The sequence below is a fragment of the Cannabis sativa genome, chromosome X (assembly GCF_029168945.1).
Source record: "Cannabis sativa cultivar Pink pepper isolate KNU-18-1 chromosome X, ASM2916894v1, whole genome shotgun sequence".
In the NCBI taxonomy this organism is placed as follows: domain Eukaryota; kingdom Viridiplantae; phylum Streptophyta; class Magnoliopsida; order Rosales; family Cannabaceae; genus Cannabis; species Cannabis sativa.
The window spans coordinates 6,556,009-6,575,906 of NC_083610.1; the positions used below are offsets into that span (position 1 = coordinate 6,556,009).

General features: G+C 37.6%; 1 protein-coding gene across 2 annotated transcripts; it reads left to right on the forward strand.

Annotated features, from left to right (window-relative positions):
* Positions 1-11,435: 11,435 nt before the first annotated feature.
* On the forward strand, positions 11,436-19,329 carry LOC115707089 (probable serine/threonine-protein kinase SIS8). 2 transcript variants are annotated; one of them, XM_030634935.2, is made up of 14 exons: positions 11,436-12,252; positions 12,927-13,367; positions 13,525-13,628; positions 13,863-14,968; positions 15,603-15,643; positions 15,742-15,792; positions 16,117-16,185; positions 16,313-16,413; positions 16,640-16,718; positions 16,809-16,907; positions 17,004-17,072; positions 17,157-17,206; positions 17,298-17,474; positions 17,801-19,329. In XM_030634935.2, the coding sequence occupies exons 1-14, from the start codon at positions 11,791-11,793 to the stop codon at positions 17,889-17,891; spliced, it is 2,940 nt and encodes a 979-aa protein (XP_030490795.2). In that variant the 5' UTR covers positions 11,436-11,790; the 3' UTR covers positions 17,892-19,329. The 2 variants fall into 2 exon arrangements, with proteins under 2 accessions (XP_030490795.2, XP_030490801.2); XM_030634941.2 differs by lacking the exon at positions 15,742-15,792 and having other exon boundaries at positions 11,437-12,252.
* The last annotated feature ends 569 nt before the right edge of the window (positions 19,330-19,898 follow it).

Sequence of the window (19,898 nt, forward strand, 5' to 3'; positions counted from 1 at the left end):
ACTAGAGGCTTTTCCATTCCAGGAACTACACCAAGACTGGTGAAGAACTTCCTAAGCCAGACAACCTCTTTAGCTGCTTCAGCCGCAGCTATGTATTCTGCCTCTAGGGGTGAGCAACGGTCGGTTTGGTCGGTTTTTTACACAAAAAAAATCCAAAATTCGGTTTTCGGTTTTTATGGTTCTAATCCGAAAACCGACCGACCATTATAAAAATATAAAAAAACCGACCGTTTTAATCCACGGTTTAAACCGACCAAACCGAACTTCATTTTTTGTTAAAAAAAAATAAGTTTTTAAATTTTTTATAATTATATGAAAACTAAAAAAATTAAAGTATTGTATCAAATATCATATAATTTAAAAATAAAACTTTCTTAGTTAAATAAATAATGTAATATAATTTTTTTTAAAGTTGTTCAAATTATTTGTGCTACTAATATAGTAATGAGTTATATTAAAAAACTAGTATTATTTATGAATGTATGTATATAATACGTAAATGCATCAAATTATAATAAAATAAATAATGAATAATTGAGACTTTAAATAAAAAAATATAAGTAAATTTAGATTAATAAAATTGTATATTAAATATGTACAAAAATAATATATATTACATATAATATATATGTTCGGTCGGTTCTCGGTTTAATCAGTCGGTTTGCGATTGATACTAAAACCGACCATGTTAAGGCGGTTAAAACCGAAGTCGGTTTTTTTGGTTTTCGGTTTTTTCGGTGTCGGTTTTTTTGGTGTTCGGACAGTCAGTTTACTCGGTTTGGTCGGTTTCTTGGATTTTTTGCTCACCCCTATCTGCCTCCATGGTAGAATCCAAAATCGCAGTTTGTTTAGCACTTCTCCAAACCACTGCTCCACCCCCAAGAGTAAACACCATCCCAGATGTAGATTTCCTGTCTTCAAGACATCCCTGGAAATCTGAGTCTGTATAGCCTAAGGGATTTAAAGCACCACCCTTGTAGACTAATACATAATCTCTTGTACTCTTTAAGTATTTCAAAATATACTTAACATCATTCCAATGTACCCGTCCTGGATTTGACTGATACGTGCTCAAGATTCCAACTGCATAGCAGATGTCAGGTCTAGTACATAGCATAGCATACATTAGACTTCCAACTGCAGAAGCATAAGGAATTTTTGTCATGTCTTGTCTTCTATCTCTTGAGGATCAGTAGGACACTGTTCCTTAGATAGACGGATACCATGTGTAAAGACCGCATATGATTAATACTTTGAATTATCAAATAATTAAGGTTTATGTATGAGATTAATTAATAATTATGAAATGTAAATTACTCAATTTCTGTGATTGTGTTCGGAAGCCGTGGAAAATGACGTTGGGCCTTTAGAAAATTGTATCTTTTGTAGTTTAGAATATTATCGAGGTATTATCGTTGGCTATAGGAGGCGTTAGAATTTTCGGGGATTAGTATTTGACCATTTTGCCCTTGGGGGGTTATAACTATTTTATTTAGGTTAAGGGGCATTTAGGTCCTTTCTTCTTTTTATTTTGGCTTGTAGTGAGCACTAGAAGCAGCCATAGGTTTATGTTGAATTAATAGATAAGGCTTGAAGGAAAGGATTTATTGTGAAATAAGTTAGAAATTTCAAAGCAACTCCTCATTCTTCCTTTCTCTTTCTTTCGAACCACCATCCCAGCCAAGGAGAAGATTGTTTCTTTGCTAAAATTCTTTAATCTCAACCAGATATTGAACACTTTGAATCAAGGTATATCCTCATAACTTTTTATTTGAGTTTTAGTTGAGTTTTGAGTTGAAATAAGTGAAATTAGGTTTGAATTGGGGGCTGTATATGTATGTTCAGTTTGGATTCATTTGCTGAAGTTGAATAATAGTTATTCCTGCTGTTTTAAGTTAGATTTAAGCCTTAGGTTGTGAATTACTCAAGTTAGAGCTTAGAAAACCTAAGTTAGGTCTTTAATGGTGTTTTTGGATTTTGAGTGAATTGTTGTGATTTGCTGCTTGGGATTGGTTTAGAATAATGTGTACAGGTATTCTGGAAGTTATTACAAAGTTTGGGATTGAATTGTGAAGTGGGGGTCGGTTTTGAGGTTCCCAGCTATGAACCTACGACCGGTTCTCGGGAAGCCTCGAACCTGGCCGGTCGACCGGTTGGTACCCAGGAACTGGGGTTCCGGTTGGGAACCGGCCTGCCGGTTGGGAATTTTTCTCGAACCCTAGTTTTTCCCGTTTTCAAGTAATTTAGGGTGTTGGCATCCTTTTTATCGATAGGGTTAAGCTTATTCTATATTTTAAATCCCCGATAAGTGTTTTAGCGAGTCTCTCATCGGATTTTGAACATTATGGTTTAGGGCCCTGTAAAACGTCAAGCTGCACTTCCAGTCAGGCTGACCGGCACACTTGAGCACGGAACGAGGTAAGATAGCGTGAGAATATATATAAGACTATATGCTTGTTTACATATTGCACTACTAGCACTAGTTTAAATGTGATTTATAGAGTGTTAGTATAGTGTTGTTTATAATTGTGGTTACGGTGTTACCAACACGAGTACCAAGGGTACGTCGTGTTCGTGGTACAACACTTAGTAATTTCCGGGAGTACAGTTAGGGTTCTACCAACACAAGTATAGATTTTGGTACTTTAGTGCATTTGGTATAGTAGTCGTACTTCCCTTAAGAACGTTCTTAACCATTTGGTGAGCTTGGTTAGTGAGCTCAGGGCGGTTTAATCATAAAGCCGGCATTGCAATACTTTTATATATTTCTTACATATCTTACTGAGTCTGTTGACTCATCAGTTTGCTACCTTGTGTAGGTAAAGGAAAAGCAAAGCTGGAGGAACAGTGAGGCAGAACTCGGCATGATTGTACATATCGCGGCAGTGCAACCTGGAGGGTTTCGATTTCTTAGTATTTTGGAGTCTGTATTTTGAGGATGCATGTCCGCTAAACTTTTTTTTAAAAAAAATATATGTGCATAGTAGCAAAGTACTTTTAACTTGTATTTTGATACTCGGGATCCCGATCCATATGGTTATTAATATATAAATTATTAAAATTAATTTTCGAGTTTATTATTATAAAATACGGGCGTTACAGTTTGGTATCAGAGCCACCGGGTTGTTCACTGAAGACCGTCAAGATATGTACAATCAAGGCCAGTGTCGAGCTTAACTCACGGTTCCGTAAGCTTTATTTTTCTTTGCAAACTGTTTTAAGATATGTTGTGTTGTATATATATGATTAAATAAGATGTTCTAAATCTTAGTTGCGGTCTTGAAAATATTTTGACCACTGTCTGACCTACGTGCCTTGTGGGTTCGCAGGCTAAGTCCTAAATAATGGATGACCAGTGAAACGTTAGAAGGCAGGGTGAGTTGGTTGAGACCGGAGGTGGTCGAGGTGGTAGAAATCCCCAAAACCCCCGTGGGCGCGGTAGAGGCCGCGGTCGAGTCCCGAGAGGTGGACAGGAGAATCCACCTCAGGCCCCGGTTGATTGGGAACAAAGGTTTGCTGAGATGCAAACTAGAATTGAGCAACAAGAAGAAGAGATCCGACGACTTAGGCAACGAGATGCTCCTGTTGAGCTTCCCCTGCAACCGCCTGCTGCGGCTCCTGCAGCTCCTGCAGCCCCTGCGGTGCCAGCTGAGCAAAATATTGCTGGTAACCGCATGGAGCCTTTATATGAGAGGTTCAGAAAGCAAGCACCTCCAGTATTTCTGGGAGGTCCTGATGTTCTTAAGGCTGAACAGTGGTTGACTGTTATTGAAAAAATACTGAATTTTATGGGAGTGGTCGGAAATGATAGGGTGGCATGTGCCACATTTCAATTTCAAGAGGATGCCCTGATTTGGTGGGAAATGGTATCCCTCACCAGAGATGTGACCAGAATGACCTGGGAAGAGTTCCGGGAATTATTCAACGCCAAATATTACAATGAGGCGGTCCGCAGTGCAAAGCGGAAGGAATTTGTTGAGTTGGTACAAGGTGAGGGTATGTCAGTGACTGAATATACAACCAAGTTTGATCGATTGGCCAAGTTAGCCTCCGGAATCGTACCAACAGACTTCAGTAAGAAAGAAAAGTATTTGGTTGGGCTGAATGCCAAGATCAGGCATGACCTGGTTATTACAACAAATGATACCACAACTTATGCAGAAATGGTTGATAAGGCTCTTCGAGCTGAAGGAGCAGTGAAATTTTTGCAAGAAACCCGAGAGTCTTCCGGTGTTAGTGGGATCACTATTCTCCCTATGTCTGGTCCTGAAAAAGAGAGTGGGGGTTCTACCTTTGAACAGAAGAAAAGAACTTTCCCATCTTCGGGAAGTTCAGGGCAAGGAAAAAGGTTTCGAGGAAACCAGAACAGAGGAGGACGTCAGACTTATTCCTATCCTGAGTGCCCGCGTTGCAAGAAGCATCACCCCGGAACTTGTAACCGGAGGGCCTACTTTCAGTGTAGTTCAGTGGGACATCTCAGGAAGGACTGTCCTCAGTTGAAGAAAGAGGAACCGAAGCCCGAGGTCAAACCTGTGCCTGCACCAGCTCGTGTCTTTGCTATAACTCAGGCTGATGCTGCTGCTAGTCCTTCAGTAGTTACAGGTCAGCTTCTAATCAATGGTTTTGCTTATACTGTTTTATTTGATTCGGGTGCTACTCGGTCTTATGTGTCGTCAAGACTTCTTGATCAGTTTGATAGACCTAGTGATATTCTCGAGACGGGGTTTGGAACCCTGCTGCCTAATGGAGAATTAATTATTTCGAGAAAGTGGATTAGATCTGTAATAATGAGAATTGAAGATAGAGAATTAAATGCTGATCTTGTGGAGTTACCATTGGCCGAATTTGACATTATACTTGGTATGGACTTTTTGTCCAAATACTCTGCTAGTATTGATTGTAAACGGAAAATGGTGACTTTTGAACCAGAGAATGAGGAACCTTTTGTTTTTGTTAGTTCGGTCCAAGGTTCTCGTGTTCCAAGAATCTCAGCATTAAAAGCTAGAGATTTGTTACGTAATGGATGTGTTGGATTCCTAGTAGTGGTAGTAGATTCCATTAAACCTGTGTTACTTGGACCTGAAGAAGTTAAAGTGGTTAAGGAATTCCTGGATGTGTTTCCAGAGGAATTGCCTGGGTTACCACCTCAGCGGGAAATAGATTTCATCATTGATTTAATTCCTGGAGCAGAACCTGTTTTAAAGGCACCCTACCGAATGGCACCTGCTGAATTAAAAGAATTGAAGATACAACTCCAAGGGATGTTGGATCTAGGGTTTACTCGGCCTAGTGTGTCACCTTGGGGAGCCCCTGTGCTATTTGTGAAGAAGAAAGATGGAACTCTTCGGATGTGTATCGATTATCGGGAGCTGAATAAGTTAACCATTAAGAATAAATATCCCCTGCCCAGAATTGACGATTTGTTTGACCAACTTCAAGGCAAGACAGTATTTTCTAAGATTGACTTGAGATCTGGTTATCATCAGTTGAGAATTCGAGAAGAGGATATCCCGAAGACAGCCTTCCGAACCAGGTATGGTCATTATGAATTCCTGGTTATGTCTTTTGGGTTAACAAATGCACCGGCAGCCTTTATGGATCTCATGAATAGGGTATTCAAGGATTTCCTCGATAATTTTGTAATTGTATTTATCGACGATATTCTTGTATACTCTCGGTCAGAAGCAGAACATGAGCAACATCTTCGAATGGTTCTGCAGCGACTTAGGGATCATAAACTCTATGCAAAGTTCAAAAAGTGTGAGTTCTGGCTGTCACAAGTGTCTTTTCTGGGGCATATTGTTGGAAAAGACGGAATTATGGTTGATCCAGGGAAGATTGAAGCGGTAAAAAATTGGCCTAGACCTAAAACAGTCACCGAAATTCGAAGTTTTCTCGGTTTAGCGGGTTATTATCGGCGTTTTGTGGAAGGATTTTCCAAAATTGCGATGCCGTTATCCGAGTTAACTAGGAAAAATCAGCGATTTATATGGTCAGATAAGTGTGAAAAGAGTTTTCAAGAGCTGAAGCAACGATTGATTACAGCTCCTGTTCTAGCCTTGCCATCTGATCAAGAAAAGTTTGTGGTGTATTGTGACGCTTCAAGGCAGGGTTTAGGCTGTGTGTTAATGCAAGCAGATAAAGTCATAGCTTATGCTTCTCGGCAATTGAAAGATTATGAGCAGCGTTACCCAACTCACGACCTAGAACTTGCAGCAGTGGTGTTCGCCTTGAAAATTTGGCGACATTACTTGTATGGTGAAAGGTGTGAGATCTATACTGACCACAAGAGTCTCAAGTATTTCTTCACTCAGAAGGATTTGAACATGAGACAGAGAAGGTGGTTAGAATTGGTAAAAGACTATGACTGTGAAATCTTGTATCATCCTGGAAAGGCAAATGTTGTGGCTGATGCCTTAAGTAGAAAAGGACCTGATCAGATATCCAACATGGTCATGATTTCCTCTCAGCTAGCCTCGGAAATGGCTAGAGCAAACATTGAGTTGGTGACTGAGAAATTATTTAATCTGACACTTCAGTCAGATTTGTTGGAAAGAATCAAAATGGCCCAGTTAGAAGATTCTGAATTGGTTAAAACTCAAGAAGATGTCTTAGTTGGCAAAGCTAAGGACTTCTCAATTTCTGACAATGGGATGCTGTTGTTTAAAGCACAGGTGTGTGTCCCTGATATCAGTGAGCTTAAAAAGGAAATTTTAGAAGAAGCTCATACTACCCCTTACTCATTGCATTCAAGAACCACCAAAATGTATCAAGACTTGAAGCCCTATTTCTGGTGGTATGGGATGAAGAGGGATGTAGTGGACTACGTCACTAAATGCTTAACCTGTCAGCAAATCAAAGCTGAGCATCAACGGCCGGCGGGGTTACTTCATCCATTAACACTTCCAGAATGGAAGTGGGAAGACATTGCAATGGACTTTGTGGTTGGCTTGCCTAGAACCACAGGAATGTACGACTCAGTTTGGGTTGTGGTGGATCGTTTTACAAAGTCAGCACATTTCTTACCTGTTAAGGTAACCTATACAGTGGATCAGTATGCTGATTTGTATGTGAAAGAAATTGTTCGTCTTCATGGAGTACCAAAGTCAATCGTGTCAGATAGAGACCCTAAATTTACATCAAAGTTTTGGATGAGTTTGCAAAAGGCTATGGGAACTAATTTGAAATTCAGTACAGCCTTTCATCCTCAGACAGATGGGCAATCTGAACGAACTATTCAAATACTTGAAGATTTGTTACGGGCTTGTGTTATGGATTTTGGAGGGTCCTGGAGTAAGTATTTGCCTTTGATTGAGTTCTCCTATAACAATAGCTATCAAAGTACCATAGGAATGGCTCCCTATGAGCTGCTCTATGGCAGAAAGTGTCGTTCCCCAATTCATTGGGACGAAACAGGAGAACGGAAATACTTAGGCCCTGAATTAGTCCAGAAGACAAATGAAGCCATAGACAAGATCAAAGCTCGAATGCTTGCTTCTCAAAGCAGGCAGAAAAGTTATGCAGATCCCAAGCGACGGGATGTTACATTCCAATCTGGTGATCATGTCTTTCTACGAGTATCCCCGATGAAGGAAATCAGACGTTTTGGAAAGAAAGGTAAATTGAGCCCTAGGTTTATTGGACCTTTTGAAATTCTGGAGAAAGTTGGGCAAGTTGCCTATCGGTTAGCTTTACCTCCTTTCTTGTCAGCGGTGCATAACGTGTTTCATGTTTCCATGCTAAGGAAGTATGTATCTGATCCAATGCATGTTGTGAGTTACGAAGCATTGGAATTGCAACTTGACTTATCATATGATGAACAACCAGTGCAAATTCTGGATAGGAAGGAAAAGGTCCTTCGAACGAAAACCATATCCTTGGTTAAAGTACTCTGGAGGAATAGTAAAGTGGAAGAAGCCACTTGGGAACTAGAATCTCATATGAGGACTCAGCATCCTGAATTGTTTAGGTAGATTTCGGGGGCGAAATCCTTTTATCGGGGGGATAATTGTAAAGACCGCATATGATTAATACTTTGAATTATCAAATAATTAAGGTTTATGTATGAGATTAATTAATAATTATGAAATGTAAATTACTCAATTTCTGTGATTGTGTTCGGAAGCCGTGGAAAATGACGTTGGGCCTTTAGAAAATTGTATCTTTTGTAGTTTAGAATATTATCGAGGTATTATCATTGGCTATAGGAGGCGTTAGAATTTTCGGGGATTAGTATTTGACCATTTTGCCCTTGGGGGGTTATAACTATTTTATTTAGGTTAAGGGGCTTTTGGGTCCTTTCTTCTTTTTATTTTGGCTTATAGTGAGCACTAGAAGCAACCATAGGTTTATGTTGAATTAATAGATAAAGCTTGAAGGAAAGGATTTATTGTGAAATAAGTTAGAAATTTCAAAGCAACTCCTCATTCTTCCTTTCTCTTTCTTTCGAACCACCATCCCAGCAAGGAGAAGATTGTTTCTTTGCTGAAATTCTTTAATGTCAACCAGATATTGAACACTTTGAATCAAGGTATATCCTCATAACTTTTTATTTGAGTTTTAGTTGAGTTTTGAGTTGAAATAAGTGAAATTAAGTTTGAATTGGGGGCTGTATATGTATGTTCAGTTTGGATTCATTTGCTGAAGTTGAATAATAGTTATTCCTACTGTTTTAAGTTAGATTTAAGCCTTAGGTTGTGAATTACTCAAGTTAGAGCTTAGAAAACCTAAGTTAGGTCTTTAATGGTGTTTTTGGATTTTGAGTGAATTGTTGTGATTTGCTGCTTGGGATTGGTTTAGAATAATGTGTACAGGTATTCTGGAAGTTATTACAAAGTTTGGGATTGAATTGTGAAGTGGGGGTCGGTTTTGAGGTTCCCAGCTATGAACCGGTCGACCGGTTCTGGGAAGCCTCTAGCAACCGGTCGACCGGTTGGTACCCAGGAACTGGGGTTCCGGCCTGCCGGTTGGGAATTTTTCCTGAACCCTAGTTTTTCCCGTTTTCAAGTAATTTAGGGTGTTGGCATCCTTTTTATCGATAGGGTTAAGCTTATTCTATATTTTAAATCCCCGATAAGTGTTTTAGCGAGTCTCTCATCGGATTTTGAACATTATGGTTTAGGGCCCTGTAAAACGTCAAGCTGCACTTCCAGTCAGGCTGACCGGCACACTTGAGCACGGAACGAGGTAAGATAGCGTGAGAATATATATAAGACTATATGCTTGTTTACATATTGCACTACTAGCACTAGTTTAAATGTGATTTATAGAGTGTTAGTATAGTGTTGTTTATAATTGTGGTTACGGTGTTACCAACACGAGTACCAAGGGTACGTCGTGTTCGTGGTACAACACTTAGTAATTTCCGAGAGTACAGTTAGGGCTCTACCAACACAAGTATAGATTTTGGTACTTTAGTGCATTTGGTATAGTAGTCGTACTTCCCTTAAGAACGTTCTTAACCATTTGGTGAGCTTGGTTAGTGAGCTCAGGGCGGCTTAATCATAAAGCCGGCATTGCAATACTTTTATATATTTCTTACATATCTTACTGAGTCTGTTGACTCATCAGTTTGCTACCTTGTGTAGGTAAAGGAAAAGCAAAGCTGGAGGAACAGTGAGGCAGAACTCGGCATGATTGTACATATCGCGGCAGTGCAACCTGGAGGGTTTCGATTTCTTAGTATTTTGGAGTCTGTATTTTGAGGATGCATGTCCGCTAAACTTTTTTTAAAAAAAATATGTGCATAGTAGTAAAGTACTTTTAACTTGTATTTTGATACTCGGGATCCCGATCCATATGGTTATTAATATATAAATTATTAAAATTAATTTTCGAGTTTATTATTTTAAAATACGGGTGTTACACCATGTCTAGAGGGCATATTTGCCCCATTGGTATTGGTCATGGAAAATCTCTCTAGAACTTTGTCAATGTAAGCTGTTTGAGAGAGAGCAAGGGATCTGTTCTTTCGGATTCTGACAATCTGAATACCGAGAACATAGGCTGCCTCACCCAAGTCTTTCATGTCGAATTGAGTGTCAAGCCATTCCTTGATGTGAGTCATTTTCTTGACATTGTTGCCAATGATCAAAATGTCATCAACATAAAGGACCAGGAATACTACTACTTGGTTTTCCTTGAGTTGGTAAACACAAGGTTCATCTTCATTCTGATGAAAGCCGTAGGTTTTGATGATCTCATCAAACCTTTTATTCCATGAGCGAGAAGCTTGCTTAAGTCCATATATGGACCTATTTAATTTGCAAACTTTATTCTTCTGCCCAGGAAGAACATAACCTTCTGGTTGCTCCATATAGATGGTTTCTTCAAGAAGCCCATTAAGAAAGGCTGTCTTGACATCCATTTGCCAAATTTCATAATCTAAAGCGGCAGCTATGGAGAGAAGAATTCAGATGGATTTGAGCATGGCAACCGGACTAAAAGTTTCCTCATAGTCCACACCTTCTCTTTGGGTATAACCCTTGGCGACCAGTCTAGCTTTGAAAGTTTCGACTAGAGAACAAATTAAAAATCGAATAGTTGAGATCAAGTGAAGTTATATTGAATTAGAGAATATAGGAAATAAACTATTGAGATAAGCTTAGAGTGTGTTTATAATTATGAAATTTAAAATATTATTTTTGAATAAGTCTACATTAAGGTATACTATTAAGGGTAGGGATGCACATTTTTCCCATGGGGATGGGACCCCGCGGGGACCTGCCCCTAATGGGGTGGGAATTCCCCGTCTAAATGGGGAACGGGGCGGGGACGAGGATCAAATTTTATCCCCGAATATTAAACGGGGCGGGGATGGGGATGATACTCCCCGCCCCGATGGGGACCCGTTTAATTTATTAATTATTTTTTTATTAATATTTTATATTTTATATATGCGTTTGTATTTTTTTTAGTATATTAATATCATTTTTACAATTTTTGAAGTTTTATTTTTGTATAATAATTACTATATTGAATAGAAAATAATATGTAATATTTTATCTTTTTTGTAATTTAATAATTTTATACATTTAAATTTTTAAAATAAATTTTATTTTTACAATAGGGGATTCCCCGCCCCGTCCCCGATGGGGAATAAGCGGGGATGGGGCAGGGATGGGGATTAAAATCTTTAATGGGGATGGGGACGGGAGAGCACTCCCCGCTAGTTTCCCGCTCCGTGTGCATCCCTAATTAAGGGAGATGTTTCGATAAATCTTCTATCTATTTTGACACTAAATAAATTTTTAAAAAATTCCAAGTACGGGATCATAAAATTAAAATCTTAACAAAATGAACGGTAGAGATCAAGCGAGTTATATTTGATTAGAAAGAATAGAAAATAAACGGCGGAGATCAAATGAAGACCACGATAAGCTTACAGTGGTGGTGCAACCATGGAAGAAGGGGTATAATATAAAGCGTGTTTTAAAATTTCATTTGCAGTAAAAGAGAAAGGAGAAGAAGAGTGTTTGACTCTATTGAAAGAAAAAAAAATGGTTATTAAGAGAAATAATCCATTTTAATTTTAATTAATCATAATTAATCTTTTGGGATTATTGGAGGGAATGGTTGAGCGGTTAATTTAACTCTCTCTCTTTCTCTCTCTATATTCTTTCTCTCTCTAAAGTGGTGTGTTAGCTTGAAGAAGAAGAAGGTGTGCGCAGGTTAAGCGAATCTGCTTTAGTCAGTAGTGGCGTAGGTTAAGGAGTTTGGTTTTGGTGGTGGTGGTGGTCGACGGAGGAGGAAGAAGAGGAGAGAATCTTTGAATTGATTGATTGATGATCGATGTCGAAAATGAAGCATCTACTGAGGAAGCTCCACATCGGAGGCGGTGGTATCAATGAGCAGCAACACCAAAGATTGGGTGAGACTACGAGACCTGTTACTACTCCGATTTCGAATCAGAGTTCTAGTTCGGCTTCGATTCCTTCGACTTCTAGTTCGGCTACAATGGTGGGGAGAATCGGAGTCGTTGATTCTTCGATTGGTGATCGTACGGTTGTTGATGGTGGTAGTGGTAGTGGTAGCGGTGGCGGTGGTGGTGGTGGTGGTGAGTGTGTGGATTTTAATTTCTTGGAGGAGGAGTTTCAGGTGCAGTTGGCTTTAGCGATTAGTGCTTCCGATCCCGATTCGCGTGAGGATCCTGAGTCGGCTCAGATCGATGCCGCGAAGCGGATTAGTTTGGGTTGTTCGGCTGCGGTTTCTGATAATAAAGGCCGCGTCGATATTCTTTCGCTTCATTATTGGGTAATTTTCTCTTTCTCAATTATTGTTTTTGAAGAAATTGTGTTGCAATTGTACTTGGAAATGGGCTAGCTAAGTATGAATCGGTCTATGAGAATGGAGAATTTATGAGTGGAATTGTATCATTTTCTTAAATCAATGCTGTTAATTATCTGGTTCATTCATATGTCTATGTGTAAGTAATGTCGGAGTTGAAACCTAGTGATGAATAGAATAATTATTCTGGATATTGGCATCAAGTTTGATTCTTTAGGCAATTCTAATTATACAAAATTGGGTATTTAATTCACTTTAGATTAAGTTTGACTTTGAGAATCGTCTTTCTAGTCCAGGTTACATGTTTGGGGTCATCTTATTTAGTATACTAGTATTGAGTGACTAGTAGTTGCTTTTGTCCTGAGCTGTTTATTATTATTATGGATATTGGTATCAATTTTGATTCTTTAGGCAATTTAATTTACTTGAATGTGTACTTACTCCCTTCTCAAGACCTGAAGTTAGATTAAGATTGACTTTGAGAAATGAGAATTGCCTTTCTAGTCCAGGTTCCATGTTTGGATCATCTTATTTAGTATACTAGTACTGATGCCGTGCTATATTGGTCTGCAATTGACTAGCTGCATGTTTTTTGATAATATTTCCGTTCTTAACTGATTTTCCATGTTTATCTAATGCAGAGCTATAATGTTGTAAATTACACTGAGAAAGTGGTGGATGGGTTTTATGACGTATATACTGTTTCTTCAAACTCACTTGCCCAAGGAAGGATGCCATTATTGGCTGATCTCCAAGTACTATCTGTTTCAGATAATGTTGATTATGAAGTAATTTTGGTTAACCGAATGTTGGATTCTGAACTACGACAGCTTGAGAAAAGGGCATCTGATATATCATTGGAGTGTCAAGGTTCTGACCATGGTCTAATTTTTAGTGGATTGATACAGAAAATTGCTGACATTGTTGTGGATAAAATGGGTGGTCCGGTTGGTGATGCTGATGATATGACTAGAAAATGGACCATGCGGAGGAATGAGTTACGGAATACTTTAAAAACTATTATACTTCCCATTGGACGTCTTGATTTTGGACTATCACGCCACAGGGCCTTGCTCTTTAAGGTTGTGCCAGATTTCAACTTAGTCTGTTTATAAATTTATATCAGTGTCAAAATAGTTTCAAATTCTTGTCACTTTGTCTCAAATCTTGCTTGCCCATTTCCTATTTTGTTTGTTATGAGGTGCAATAATTTGTAATTAGTTATATTTCTGGTGCCAGGTCCTAGCTGATAGGATAAATCTTCCATGTATGCTGGTCAAAGGAAGTTACTACACCGGTACCGATGATGGAGCTGTGAACTTGATTAAAATTGAAGATGGAAGGTAAATGCTACTAACTTGATTAAAGTTTAAAATGACACTTTTTGTTGATAACATGAATCAACTGGCTTTCTTATTTCGTTTACATTTTGACTAGCATGTTGTGCAGCTTATTTAAGCATATGATTAAGTGTGTGATCTTTCATGCACATTTTTTTTCTTTCTTAGCAAAGTTAGATATCAGAGATGTTAAATATTGTAGAGCTGTATGTGTAGCTGATTTACTATTCCATGCAGTGAATTCATCATTGATCTTATGGGTGCTCCGGGCACCCTGATACCTGCGGAGGTACCCAGTAGTCAGCTTCCTAGTTCGTTCCTTGATATAAGGAGCTTAGCAGATGTCACTGTAATGCCCACGGGTCTGAGAATGTTGCATGATGAAGGAGTTGAAACACCACTGTCAAAAGATGGGAGTTCAAGATCAGATGAAGCATTATTTTTGGACACTCAGGCAACAGAGGATGCAAGGCGTTTGGTTGAAGAAAATCAAAATGAGAGATGTGAAAATGAATTTGCAAAGTACTTTCCATCACCCCAGAGATCAGGTCAGAGTTCCTTGGTTGCTGGTGGAAAAGCATCTTCTGCACAAAAGAAGAGAGTCAAGAATGTATCAAAGTATGTTATCAGTGCTGCAAAAGACCCAGAATTTGCACAGAAACTACATGCTGTCTTGTTAGAAAGTGGAGCAACACCTCCTCCCGATTTGTTTTCGGATATACCACAGGATGTTGATGAAGACAGAATGGGAGATCGAAGAATTGTGGTTGATGGGGTTCAATATCACCAGGATAACTTGTTTTCATACCAGGAACAGTCTCTTGTGCCCATTTCTGAAGGGGATTGCCCAAGCTATATTGATAGCGATATAGTTCAAAAACAAGCTGCTGAAGGTTTTGCTCAGAAACAAAATGAACTGGATATTATGTCTAAACTTCCCCTGACATCCGATGCCACTGACCAGGGATACATGTTTGCTGCTAATAATATTGACGAACCTATCCAGACTGATTCTTTAAGTGTAGCTATGGTTCCTGTTAACCCACCAAGACAATACCCAAGTGCTCTGCGAGAGGAGCAAGTTAATGAGCATGCCTTTCCTTTCGAAGCTAACTCTTTTCGAAGACATGTTGATACTGCCTATTTTAGTGATAGAAAGAAGTTCTCCCAGGATACAAATAAATTTGATTTGGGAAAGGTATCTGCAGCTAAAGGAATGGAAACGGCCACAAGTCGATTGTGTTCTGACTCTGAAAATGAGAGAATCAATGCTGTTCTCGGGGAAGCTCCAGAGTGGGAAATTCAGTGGGAGGATCTTCGGATTGGTGAGCGAATTGGTATTGGTAAGGATTCCTTTTCTCGAGACTATTAGGATTCATTGATAAATTATGACTAAAGAAAAGTTTTGGCTACTGTTATTTGTTGTTGTTGTTGTTGTTGTTGTTCGTGTATGTTTCCTTCTTTTCTTTTGACAAGTGAGTTGGGGTATTTAAACTCTCAACATCAACAATGGAGGCAGGGGTTGGTCACTATTCAGGCTAAAGCCTGTGACCGATCTCTTGATGCTGTTGTAGTAGAGAACTGACTTTTTTCCCCCTTTCTACCAATGTATATAAAATATAAATATTTGTTTGGTATTTCTTGGAGAAATTTTATGCCAGTGGTTTCTGTCCAGTATGGTTATTCAAGCAGTCCTTGGCATGCCTAGAAAATTAGAAATTGTTTTTGATTTTGCTGAATAATGAAAGATGAAGAGGCGGCTGAATTATTGGGTAGTATTAAACATGAAGTTTTTATTTGCCCAACTGTTTGTAGTTTTATTTTGTAAAACAAAGTTGGGTTCGGTCCATTTCTGTCAGTCACTCTTTTTGTTTGTGAGCAGAATGTGTGATTAGAATGCTATATTGCTGCTTGCTAAAGTTCATATGCTTTATCCATTAAGAGTCTTATCTCACATGATAATATTCTATCATGTAGGTTCATATGGAGAGGTTTATCATGGTGATTGGAATGGCACTGTAAGTATCTTTTGACTAAGTTAGTCATCTTTTATTACTTTGTTCATGATTGTTTTTTTTAACTCTAGAAGCAACATGAGAGTGTTATATTATTGTAGTACCTCCAAGGAGACAGCAAATATCAATATATTCAGCAATTGAACATGTTTGTAAGTCTTTGGTGGTCTCAGTGACAATTTTTTGTTTGTGTTTTCAAACTTTCATTATTCACTACTGTCTTTCATGCTTTCAGCATCTTTCAAATTTTCGTTTCGATTTCCTCTGTCAAAATCTACTCCTTGGGGATACTTCTGCTAAAATGTTTTGTCACTCTCCTTCTAATAGTGTGAACTGTCCACCCATTCTCCTAAGAAAATAATTGTGAATTGTCAAGTTCTGATACAGTACTCATTTTGATTGAATCGGAATTTAACTTTTCATGGTGCTTACATTTTGAAATCGTTTATAGCCTGTCTTGCCTTTTCCCATGACAGGAAGTTGCTGTGAAGAAGTTTTTAAATCAAGATTTTTCTGGGGAGGCATTACTTCAGTTTAGAAGTGAAGTAAGTAGTAATTAACGTTTTATTATGCAACTTTTTTATTTTATTTTTTATTTTCTTTTCCTATGTTTGTGTACACATATATACAAACACCTCATCATGTTAATCTTACTTGATGTTGGCACCATAGGTTGAAATCATGTTGAGACTCAGACATCCAAATGTAGTCCTTTTCATGGGAGCAGTTACTCGGTCCCCGCATTTCTCTATACTGACTGAGTTCCTTCCCAGGTGATTTTCCTTGTCAAGCTTTCATCTTGTATGCTTTAAATTTACTATCAGTTAGTTAAATTTAAATTTCAAATTAATCTGCCATTCTGGCTTAGCTTTCGTTTATTAGCACATAGGACTATAGGTGAAAGAAATCAGTCAATATATGGTGATTTTCGCCGAGATGATTATCTATATAATATTATAATTAAAATTATCTCTTCTCATGTTATCCATTGGTACACAGGGGGAGTTTATTTAAACTACTGCATCGTCCTAACCCGCAACTTGACGAAAAGAGAAGAATGAAAATGGCGCTGGATGTGGTAAATAATTTTAATTTTAATTTTTCTGTTTATTTATTTATTTCTCTATGTAAAGTTTTCTGATGGATACCTTTGGCTTTCATTTTGTAGGCCAAGGGAATGAATTACTTGCACACCAGCCATCCTACAATTGTTCATCGAGATTTGAAGTCTCCAAATCTCCTAGTTGATAAAAATTGGGTTGTTAAGGTGACCGAAATTAGCATTTCATTTCATTATTTAGTTGGTACAATTTCCTTATTATTTGGGTATATTTCCTTAAATCTGTTGGTTTCTCCTTTTCAGGTTTGTGATTTTGGTTTGTCGCGCATGAAGCACCACACTTTTCTGTCGTCAAAGTCCACTGCTGGAACGGTAATATACTTCTAAAATCTCATGTAATTCAAACCGATAGGTATATTATCGTATCTTTCTGAATATTATTGTTGTGGATTTCAGCCTGAATGGATGGCACCAGAGGTGTTAAGGAACGAACCAGCCAATGAAAAGTATGCCCCTTTTTAAGATGTTGTCTTTGTACCCGAAATTGTTACTCGATGTAGGCTTCTTTTATAACATGCAAGTGTTATTTGCTTGCAGGTGTGATGTGTACAGTTTTGGCGTGATATTATGGGAATTGACCACTGCTTGTATTCCATGGAAAGGATTGAACCCGATGCAGGTTGTTGGAGCTGTCGGATTCCAGAATAGGCGTCTAGAAATTCCAGAAGAGGTTGATCCAGAATTAGCCCAGATAATCCGTGATTGTTGGGAAAGGTAAGTTATTATTTCTAACTTCTACTTATGGTTTTGACTAGCAAATTAGTGTAATAATAGCATGATGTTAGGATTCCACAAGTGAGTAGTTGAAACCATCTAATGGGACCTTGTTTTAGAAGTGTCGACAACCTGGGAAAAATTCAGGATTACATAGCAATTGCTATAGTTTTCTGGTTTCCAAATTTTGTAGGGTTAGGCGGGGATTCTAGTTTTCGAACAAAAAAAAAATTACTCGGGGCACATAAGCTAGTTTGTTTGTTCTATAATAAACCATGTTCTACAATGTTTGTAGTAAATTGAACTTTGCTTCTTTCTTTGTGCAGAGATCCGAACTTAAGACCATCATTCTCACAGCTCATGGTTCGTCTCCGGCGTCTCCAACATCTTGTTGAGAGAAAAAACTCTAATAAGTAAACAACCGAACAACCGATAAATAAAAGTAAAGAAAAAAAAAAAGGATTTGTCCCCCTATGCTCGAAGAGTTAGGGGTTTGATTAGTTAATTTTCCTTCAATACAAAAGAAAAAGAAGGAAAAAAAAAGAAGAAAGAAAGTTGAATTGGATTGGGAAGTGTTAGGCTCATTCAAAGTGGGGGCTGAGCATAGCCTAATCCCTTCTATTGAAGATTTTTAGTCTTTACTAGAAAGAAAACTAGTACAACTTATCTTAGTAGTGAGGTACCAAGGTAGTATGGTACATCAATCCAAGTGTAAGAAAATTTTCTTTTGAAAAAAAGGAAAAAAAAAAGAAAAAGAAAAAAAGATGAAAAGAAACAAACAATAAATTTGTTATTGTGTATCTGTAGAGATCTAGTTAGGGAATTGTAAACATGTGATCTCTGCAGATTATTGTGAAGAATTAAAAAAAAAATACCCCAAAAAAATGAGAATTTGAAACAAAGAAATTATGCAACAAAAAAGCTTCCATTGCTGTTTTATTCTTTTTTTATTTATTTTTTTTTTCATTTTTTCAAATTTATTGATTTTTGGTTGCTTAAATATTTTTGAAGGGCTATTCTTAAAATTGTTGGAAGTCATGTATTTTTCTGTGTGATAATGATGAGTATGCTATGTTTATTTTAGGATGTTACTAAATTGTTTTTTTTTTTCTTTTTTACTGGTATAATCTTATTTTTTCCAAAAGGATAGATTAGAGAAAATATAGAAATTATTAAATAGTTTTAATTCTCATGGGTGACTGAAATAATTTATGATCCTTGATAAAAAATAAATGATGTCAATTGTTGAAACATTGATAAATAAAAACCACATAAAGACTAGTATTTTAATTTGACTTAATATTTTTATTAAGTAAAACATTATCTCTAATCTATTATATATTTCACAAAAGCTGTCTTGTTAAAGCAAAAAAGAAAAAATCACAAAAGTTGTGATGAAAATGTTAGAACATACTATAAACATATACTAGATATAAGGTTATCTTTATTCTCTAGAATAGTTACTGAACTTTCTTATCAAGAAGAGAAGTATCATTGAAGCTATGATAACTTGGAGAAGAAGAAGTCTTGTGTTCTGGGCGAAAACTCGGCCAAAGAAAAGCGCCTATGGCGAAATCCCTCTTGTAAGCTAAGTCGCCGTGAGTTGGCAAGCCATACTCGTTGAGAAGGCGATCGAGCTTCCACTCGGGCATGTCTTGGTAATCCTTCTTGGTGTACCTCGGGTAGTGAAGTGGCATCTGAAAATAGCTAATTCCATTACTTGCATCTTTCTTTAGACTCCCCATCTTATAGTATAGATTGTTATATTCTTTCTCCTTAACAATGTTTTTCTTCTCAAACATTTATTTACTCAAACTATATGAGTAGTATTATGAGGAGTGAAAATTATGTATGTAGAGAGAGATTGAAGAAGTAAAAGGGGTTATTATATAGTGTGTAGTAGGCATTAGGCAAAGTAATTAATCACAAGGATTAGTTGGTTTACCTTCTCAAAAGGAAAACACAAGAATTGGCTGATTTTTAGCTACATGTTGTTTGTGTGCATATGGATAATTCACCCCAAATTAATTGATTTTCTTATCTCATAGTCATAGCTCATATTTATGAAAAGATAAATGCTAAGGTAGCCAAATATTGCGAGAGATGACAAGAACAAGAACAAATATTAATATAAACCCCTATTTTGCAAGCGCAAGAGCATTGCCATTAGTTACTCTAGATATCTAGACAATATTACAATTAGTGCTATCTAGCGGGTTTAACAGTTTCGCCAAAGAAGACGTAGATCAAGACAGAGTATGTTTTTTGTGAAATGCCTGAATAAGAGTTTGACAGTCTGAGTAAACATCCCCGTAGAGAATATCAAGCTACTGGACAACCTTCACTCTATGTAATAGGACATGCAACATCAATTTTGAGAGCATACTTAGCCTTCAGTCTTCAACTTACACATTTTGTTTTAAT

Bases quoted from the DNA above. Each gene is read 5' to 3' on its own strand.
- LOC115707089 (XM_030634935.2), top strand. From the start codon at position 11,791: ATGTCGAAAATGAAGCATCTACTGAGGAAGCTCCACATCGGAGGCGGT. The intron at 12,253-12,926 runs GTAATTTTCTCT...TATCTAATGCAG, and splicing joins TTCTTTCGCTTCATTATTGG to AGCTATAATGTTGTAAATTA. The intron at 15,793-16,116 runs GTAAGTCTTTGG...TTCCCATGACAG, and splicing joins TTCAGCAATTGAACATGTTT to GAAGTTGCTGTGAAGAAGTT.